Source organism: Fusarium coffeatum (assembly GCF_003316985.1).
Source record: "Fusarium coffeatum strain FIESC_28 chromosome Unknown BRIP53273_contig_240, whole genome shotgun sequence".
In the NCBI taxonomy this organism is placed as follows: Eukaryota; Fungi; Ascomycota; class Sordariomycetes; order Hypocreales; family Nectriaceae; genus Fusarium; species Fusarium coffeatum.
In genome coordinates this window covers 1-8644 of record NW_022158032.1, presented here as the reverse complement: position 1 = coordinate 8644, position 8644 = coordinate 1, and the positions used below count along the sequence as shown (strand labels likewise).

The following is an 8644-nucleotide window of genomic DNA, read 5'->3' as shown; positions in this document are numbered from 1 at the left end:
GTCGGTGTAAACGAACCATCCATGTATATGGTTGTAGCAGTCCTTGCAACGACGCTCGTTGACTTGTTCTAGGCACATGTTGATAGGGTTTCTTCTTTTGAGTATTTATAGTAGTTGGTTAGTAATAGTCAATTCTTATGTGTGGTTATATGGAATGGTGATAACTGCAAGGAGACTAGATGCTCTTTTATACTTGTTGTCAGCTGATGGAGAATGTGTCTATGTAGAACGAGGTTCCCATTCTGATAATGCAGAATATTTTGACATTCATTCACCAACACTGGTGATTATTGTCTCCTCAAAATCGACTGTCCATCAATATCTAAAGTCTATGATGTATTGAACCGGACACTCTAAACCCTTGGTGAGAATAATCACAGATGCGTTCTGTTCAAGTCAGTACCTTGAGGAACAATCCCTTCAAAGCATACGGACAAAACAACACCGTGCCATTGATGCGTCCGACTACTAAAACAGTGAACAATTCAGATGTTATCCGTGATTCACAAATATCTGTGTACAACACTATTGGCTACTTTGGTTGTTGGCCGGATCTATAATCTGACTCAGCACTTTATCACAGCCCACAACTACAGCAACTTCTCCAAAGCGACTTGACCTATTCACTTCTTCCAGTTTCAACTTGATACCACGGCCGTCATGTCTCTCCCAATTCTGAAAAGATATCTCCCCCTCTCCCTAGCCTGCCTCCTCTTCTACGGCAGCGCCTCACGCTTCACCCACGGTGCAACATCAACCTCATCATTCTACCAATACCAAAACGACCGCAGTCCAGATGACGGATCAACTACATCACGTATCATTCCCGTCGGCGATCTTATCATCAGTTTCGCCATTCTACTTGGTGGTATGTCTCAGAAGATTGCTACATGCTTTGTAGCTTCTACGATTGGCTGTGTGGCTGTTCAGAGATTGTTTGCTGGGTTGGATTGTCAGGGGGACTTTCTGCAGGCTGTTTGGGCTATTGCTACGGCTGTTGTTTCTCTCAAAGGCCCTTAAGACGCTATTGCTTTGGATAGCCCCAACTCCATATATCTTGCCGTCGGGGTATCATAAGAATTGGCCGTCGAGGGCATAAGAGATCAAATAATTTGATCACCATACGAAAGCTTAGAAAAGCCCTTAGGCTATTTTATTTTAGTAGCGTAAGCCTTGGAGTCAACCTCATTATATCACCAGTACCAGGACGACCGCAGTTAGACATTTTAATGCAATATTGCGTTGATCCATTGTTATCATTGGGAGATATCATGCCCAAGATCATTTAGTGTACTCTAGAACGTTGACTCCCTTAGACCTACCCAGCTCCACGACATTCTCCATTTCCTTAGATCCAACAAGAATCTGCGTAACATCTAGATATCTCAACTTGTTGAATTTGCATCCAGGCCCAGCTTCCTCTAGCAAAGTCTTTATGACGACCACAACACTAAGCCAGAAGTCAGGACCGCGCAGTGCTATAAGACGCTCCTCCAAACAATTCATCTGACGATTCCCCCAGGTGAGGGTTAACTCTTCGAGAGAAGCTGGTAGCTGGGAAGTGAGAAGGTCGGGCATGAATTTCCGTGAATCCTCAATTCTTGGAGGTAGGTCTTCCAAGTCCAGCGTGAGTTTTCGAAGATGAGAAAGACTTTTGAAGCTTTTCTCGATGACCATTCCATTATCTGCAGCAGCGAAACATAATATGAAAAAAGAATTTAAGCTTAAATAGGACTTGAGGTCCAAACGCAATTCTTCCAATGATCCGGGCTCTTCAATAAGAGCGTCTCTTATCGCTCTTCTTTGAGCCCCCTGTACCACAGAGAACCAGACATAGTGCAAGACGCGCAATCTTGAGCATGTAGCGAGTAATTTCCGAAGTGCGGCTCCTGTGACTTTTGAACAGTCGAGAAATAGTTCTTCGACCGTTGAGCAGCCTCTTGGGATCGGGAAGTCTTGTGAGCCTGTCATTTCCAGGTGCTTTATGTGAAATTTCTTCAACTTGGGCAACTGGAAGACGGATAGCGGGAACGCCACGACCCCATCAAGGCGACTCTCCCTCTCCCATGTTTCGATCTCAAGCCGCTGTACCTCAGCCAGTGGCATGCCGCTTGTAGAGACTTTCTGAACCGCCCCGTAGAAGAACTTCATCATCATTCCATGGGAACCGCTCATCTGGCCATCGACATACGGTCGCGGAAGCTCCATCGCCACGTCGGTCACACGAGTTGCCCAAGCCATCACGAGCACAGCAACAGCGTGAAAGCCTCCTATCTGGATTGTTCCAATCCAGTTACTCGATTGCACGAGGTTCGGGAGAGCCTCTTGAGCTGCTCTTGCAAGCTCTGCTAGGCTCTCTGGTCGTAGACGTACAGGAGACTGGTCGTACAAGGTTTGTCTCCTAGGGTTCGTTTTCCGGGTGCTGGGCGACATGAAGTTTAGAGTCTTGACTTGGGAGCGATGCTCAGGGTATCGAAGAAGGTGTAAGGCTAACAGCCCGAGGTGAGGTTGTTGGAAGGAGCTGTCTCTCTCCCAGTGACGCACTAGTAAGGGAAAGGCAACTTGTCGGATCTGCTTGTTCACGAGTGCGAGATCCCGCAACGGGCAAAACCGGTCATAAGTGGAAGCGAAGAGACATATCTCTCGCAGAAGCTCGTTTGGGAGACGCGCTATAAGATGAACCATGGCGGAATGTGGTTCGTATAGGTGGTGAATTCGTGCTATGAGAATTCGTGTAAAAGCTGAGTAGGGATGGCATGGCGAACAAGAAGTCACTTATAACGTAGGGATCTAAGTTTTTCAGCAAAGTTCAATTCACGCATCACAATTCTGATGCAACTTTTTCTTTCCTTCCCGCCCTTGAGATAGACTTTTCGCATTGCACAAGGTAACTTTTTGCCCTTTGAAGAAGTTGTCTACCCCGGCATCATTTAGATAGATGAAAGGCAATATCACCGGCTGTCGCACGTGTAGTCTGTAGAAGAAGGGAACAGGAAGAGAAAGAAAAAGAAGAAGAAAAAAGCTATTCTTTCCCCTACGCAAAGAAATGCTAAGCAAATTGCAATTGCAGGTATTGAAGATTACAAAGGAGAAAAAGTCAAAAAGATAATTTTGATGAGACTGGGACTCGAACCCAGGAGGATTGCTCCACCAGGAAATTGGTGTTAAGGTTAACCTTAACCTGGCGCCATAACCAACTCGGCCATCTCACCGAATTTTGATGGAAGCTTAATTGCAAATGCAGTATACAGATGCCGTCAGTACGCTTCTTGCCATTTCTCTAGTCACCCCAAGAGCCCAAGCCATTGAGGACTCCATTGTGTTTTTCCCTCTGGATGAGGACTCTCGTCTTCCGATGGGTAGTGTTTTTACTCATCTCGAGCGGGGTCCCAATAAGACTCAAAGTCTAGTGAGTCAATAGAGTTGGTGAGAATCCAGTCGGTCTTATGATCAATTAATACGAATATACTTTAGGCACGAAGAAAGGATAGATGGCAATATCTTTCACTCTGATCCTCACTATGGCAGAGCTGACGGTCGCTTGTGTTATGCAATGGCGAACAAGCAGAGTCACACGGTTCATCAAAAAACTTCATATTTGATCATATACAAATTCATTACTATAGCTGACAGAATACTAAACAAAACCCCGATAGCCACGCATTTTGATGTCTATCCAGAGGTCTTAGTAAATGAGTAGGCGGAAGAGAAATGATACGAAGGTGTCCCGGGTAGAGTCATGAACAAGACATCAAATCGGAGTCGAGGCGGCCGTTTCTTGGAGAGCGAATATGATGGTGGTTGAACTGGAGGTTTGGGATCTCGTCAGAGAACATTTGCACGTAGTCACAGTTGCTCGGATGGTCGGAAAGCTATTCTCTGGCTTGGGCAGGCGTCTCGACTGTATTGTGGCCAGTGACAGGTTCATCCGACTTTTCCTCTGATACCTCCCGGAGCTTCTCTTGCAACACTTCCTGGGAATTCTCTTGCAACACCTCACGGGGCTTCTATTGCACCGGAAGTTGTGCTCTTTGCGTTAGTCCACATGGCTGACGGTACAGTCGGTCTGGTAATGATCGATCAGAGAAGGATTACCATACAACTATGATGTAACGTGCTCGAGCTTGTTTCCATTGGGGGTCAGAACGCTGGGAAGGCCGAGCGGGACGTGATGGATCTATTGTGTAATCCCGATCCAGGCGCAAGTCTCTTAGGATTTCGTTGGAAGATTTATAACGACGAGCAGAAGCCATTGTGAATGATTTGTCTTGTGAAGAAAGGGTGTTGAGGGGTGGCTCAAAAGGGTGAGAACTGACTCGAATCTGGGAGAACTGACTTGAAGACGGGAGAAGTGATTTGAAGTTATAAATGGCCAAAGTCAATGAAGAAAGTAACTACAATGGCTTCAGAGTCTATGTTATTGTACCTTTCAGTATTTTGAGTCACACGTGTATGCAAAATTCTTTCATCCATAACTTTATATTTCTTCGCCTATATAAAGCACGATTCCCCTCTGCATAGTAGAAAGTATTTCTTCCTCAATCATCTTCACTTTCTTTGAGCTGTTCACACTTATAAGCTGTCCACACACATACTCTTTACGCACGTATCCTTCATACACATAAAGCTTTTGACACTTATACGCTCTTCACACTTGCAAAGTCCAAACAATCTCTTGGCTCTTCAAGTATTCCTCATTAATAAAAGATAAGCTTTTATGATACGACAAGACATACTCTCAATATGTCTTTCTACGATTATTATGACGACTCTCAGGAGTCAAACGAGTACTACACCAGAAAAATCTCCAAGACGTCTAGCTGCACAGAATGGAGAGGCTGGACAGGCGAATACTCATCCCTGACACCTACATCTTACTCCATTGAGGCCTCTAGAGCCTATTTTACTGAGTCGATGGTCTCTTCGGCTGAGACTCTGCCATACCCGACTACAGAGAACAGCGCCTACTATGCTGACACCAAGTCCACAACATACATGTCTTCGTCTTGGAACGAAGGAGCTGGTCGATACGACTATTATGAAGATACCACAGCAGCTAGTCGTTTCACGTGCTATAACGACTACTATGCATATGACGAGCAGGGTGTTGACACCGATTTCTCCCATCTCGAGGACAAGCCTGCCCCTTCTGACGATGCTTATGTCTCGCAAGCCACACAAACATGCGAATTACCCACTCATTGCCCCGAGAAATCACAGAGCTCTAATAAACATTTCTCTGATGAATCTCTTCGCTCTGACAAACGTCGTTTTGACAAACATCGCTCTGACACAGCTGATCGCCCTTCTCGCCCCTCCAGCAGTCCCCTTTCCAGCGAAAAGCCTTCCAAATCTCTCAAAACAACTACACAAAACTGGGTTAACAAGCAAAGCCCAAAGCTCGCCAAATACTCCAAAATGGCTCAGGTCGCTACGCAGAATTGGGTGGACAAGCAAAAAGAGAATACGCGAGAGTTGGTTGACAAGCAAAAGAAGGATGCGTTGATGGTTGGTCGACTACTTGGCAAGGACTATCGTCTCAAGCTTAACTCTCAGAGCTCACAAAAAATGGCCAAGGGTTTCTCGTCTGTATGCCCTTAGTGGCTGCTCTCTCCGATGCCCCGACAGTCACACATGCGCTGCGGTGGTATATCTTACTTATGAGTCGAGAGTTGAAGAGCTTGTGGGTTACCCTCTAGGCAACAAAGCGATTCTCCTCCAACTTTACCTCGGACATCATAAGCTGGTCTTAAGTCACATAGAATGACCTAAGCTTTTCGTCTCTTATCCTCTAGGGGGATGTATATCAAGCGGTTCTTTGGTCCACATAAAGTGGCCATTGATGATGTTATTACAAAGCGTTGGTGAGCTATGATGGAATGATTGGATGATGGATGATGGAATGCCGCATCAATTGCGATTTCCTGTACTAGAATACACATATACACAGCGACTGCTTGAATACATGCTGCTTTTCCTCTTATTGTCAACAAACAAGAGAACCAACAAACGTCTACTTCTTCTCTCTTCTCTTGACTTCTATCTTAACACCACTCGGTGGGCTATTAGCCTCGGCGATCCAGATGTTAGGCGGTCTCTTCCCTTCGTACTCATCCGGGAACTTGATATCGTAATTCTTAACAATATAAGCCAGAATCATCTTCAACTCAAAGTCAACGAGGAAGCGACCAGGACAAGCATGCTTTCCGTGTCCGAAGGCCAAGAACTCTGGTGATGTCGTGACAAATGTGACAGGAGGTGCTTTCTCGCCTTGGCTAACAGCCAGTTCGCGCGCGCGTGAGAAACGGAAGGGATCGTACTTGAGAGCATCCTCGTATTGTGTTTCATCAGTCATTGCGGGGTAACTGATGAAGTTGGTAAGGGTGCCTTGGGGAAGGTGGTAGCCGTCTTGGGTCTTGAAGTCTGGTGTCATTACTTTGCGGAAGATGGCGCGTGAGCCGAAGGAATTCAGACGGATTGACTCGCGAGAGACACTGTCGGCGCGAGTCATGGATTGAATGGCACTCTTTGTCCAGCCGGAGGTGTCGTCAGATCCAAGAATGCGGTCCATCTCTTCGCGGAGAACAGAGATGGTGTTGTACTCTGCGTCAGATCCAAGAACGTTGAGAAGGAGGTTGATGACTGATAGCTGCGTGTTGTGAACAGAGCCAAAGTTCGAGGCTACGATGCGTCGCGCGAGAAGATCCCAGTTGCCGACTTCGTCTGGTCGTTCCTTGAGGGCATATCGGACCATCATTTGAAGGATATCGTCTTCCTCCGGTTCTTCTTGGTGATTCTGGGCCTTATCGAAACGTTCCTTCAATAGAGGAACAACCCATTTCTTGAACTGCTTGACTTTGCTTTCGACCAACCAACCGAAGAGAGTACCTGGGATTGCTGAAAGAATACGAGGCATGCCTCCAGTAAGACCAGCGTTCAAGATGAAAAGCTCATCAGTATCCAAAACATTCTGAAGATACTCCTTATTGCGACCTACATCGTCAGCGACATCCCTCATTAGTCAGTGTGGAAGACCTACAAAGTGGTAGTCCGACCGTAAAACGACTAGCAGCCTGAGCAACAATCATCTTAACAGTCTGCGTGAGATCAACCGTCTTCCAATTCTCCGTGTCGGTACCAAACTGGTCGTCAAACACCACTGCCAGCTCATCCTTCATGCTGTTGGCGATGACCTCAATCGCGCGGTTCAGGTCATACTTGACAATCATGCCCTGCCAGGCATCCACGACATATCGATCGTGGCCGAGAGCCCATGTGACTTGATCGATCTCAGCAAAAGCCTGTCCTTGGTCGAGGACATGGTCGGGTTGGGCCATTATCCATTTCATCTGGCTCTGGGGGAGATAGACTTCTATTCTGACGCCAAAGCCTGGAAGGACGACTGGCTTGCCTTGTTTGAGGTACTGCCATGCGTTAGCACACTGTAAATAAGGGTGCAATGATATTCGCACATCATGGTAAGCTTCATGAAAAAGCGATTTACAATCCGTAAGATACACCCATCGCGTACGTAGACTGAACCGCTTCGCACCCTTAGGTTCCCTTATAAGGGGAATACCCTCAGGATAAGGCACGCTAATAAACTTTTCGGTAATAAACAGTCCGATAAGCAAAACAGCAGCGACAGCAGCCAAACCAAGGGGGCTCGTCAGAGCGGGAAGACGAGCCAGTAGCTCAGGCCCTACATCCATAGACATTTTGAAGATACGGCCGTCAGGCTTTCCAAAGGGGCCTACGCGGGGAGAGAGTTGTATTTAACCCATGCCGTTTCATTCAACAATCCACAATGGCTCTAGCGTGAGGAGAGGCGAGGCCGGGAACAAGCTCCTCCGCAGGTCCACCGCTAGAGATGGCGTAGCGGTAGTTGTTCTAGTGCGAAACATTGCCAGTCAAGCCAGTCAAGTTGCGTAGTTTCGTCAGCACTTGCTGTCTCTAGCTGTCTCGAAGAGATGGATGCTGCATCTTGGATATTCCTTCGGCCCTGTGCCGCGAAGAGATAACGATATGTCCGCGTATATGCAGGGATTTGGAAGGATTCACTAGGCATCGTCATGAAGAGTTGCATTGTTGTGACGTCGTTGCATACGAGTACGAAGATTGGTGTTCATGCTGGTTTGTGAAGGATTCAGAGATATCACCAAAACAGAAGGGTTATGTAAATTGTCCCGAGGACTTGGGAAGTTGTTGGTTATGCGCGCTTACTCGCTTGTTGAGAGCGTTGGTTTCACAAAGTGTTTACGAACCAACAAACAATCGTACATTCCGAGATGTGACAGCCACTCGGTGACATAATAGCAGCTTATCACACCACTGATAGAACACACCCTGCAGTGATACTCATTATTCTAGAATTCTTCGATAGCGACAAAAACAACAGTAACATGATTGATTCTCACCTCCAATTCCTCTTCACCAAATCTACAGGGTAACTTCCCTCCACTGTAGCTGTAGCACTCCACCCAAAAAGCCAGGCTGTCCCTGAAAGTCCACCTCACTAATTTAAACCCTCCACCCGCCGCCCACAGCCACTCTCCAAAAAATCTCTTCTTCTCCAACTAACAAACCCTCTCCTCATGAATATGATCTGCAATAGAGACATCTTCTTTCAACAATTAAGAGCCAC

General features: G+C 46.6%; 4 protein-coding genes across 4 annotated transcripts; 2 read left to right on the top strand and 2 right to left on the bottom strand.

Annotated features, from left to right (window-relative positions):
• Positions 1-660: 660 nt before the first annotated feature.
• Positions 661-1020, top strand: FIESC28_09394 (uncharacterized protein; the record flags this gene model as incomplete). Its single annotated transcript, XM_031163530.1, has 1 exon — positions 661-1020. One exon carries the CDS (start codon positions 661-663, stop codon positions 1018-1020), a length of 360 nt encoding a protein of 119 aa, XP_031012414.1.
• Positions 1021-1281: 261 nt separating this feature from the next.
• On the bottom strand, positions 1282-2685 carry FIESC28_09393 (uncharacterized protein; the record flags this gene model as incomplete). Its single annotated transcript, XM_031163529.1, has 1 exon — positions 1282-2685. The coding sequence occupies one exon, from the start codon at positions 2683-2685 to the stop codon at positions 1282-1284; it is 1404 nt and encodes a 467-aa protein (XP_031012413.1).
• A 2058-nt stretch (positions 2686-4743) lies between these two features.
• FIESC28_09392 (uncharacterized protein) lies at positions 4744-5601 on the top strand (the record flags this gene model as incomplete). The annotated part of the gene is made up of 1 exon (XM_031163528.1): positions 4744-5601. One exon carries the CDS (start codon positions 4744-4746, stop codon positions 5599-5601), a length of 858 nt encoding a protein of 285 aa, XP_031012412.1.
• Positions 5602-6013: 412 nt separating this feature from the next.
• FIESC28_09391 (uncharacterized protein) lies at positions 6014-7718 on the bottom strand (the record flags this gene model as incomplete). Its single annotated transcript, XM_031163527.1, has 4 exons — positions 6014-6993; positions 7040-7424; positions 7473-7483; positions 7532-7718. The coding sequence occupies 4 exons, from the start codon at positions 7716-7718 to the stop codon at positions 6014-6016; spliced, it is 1563 nt and encodes a 520-aa protein (XP_031012411.1).
• Between the last annotated feature and the right edge of the window lie 926 nt (positions 7719-8644).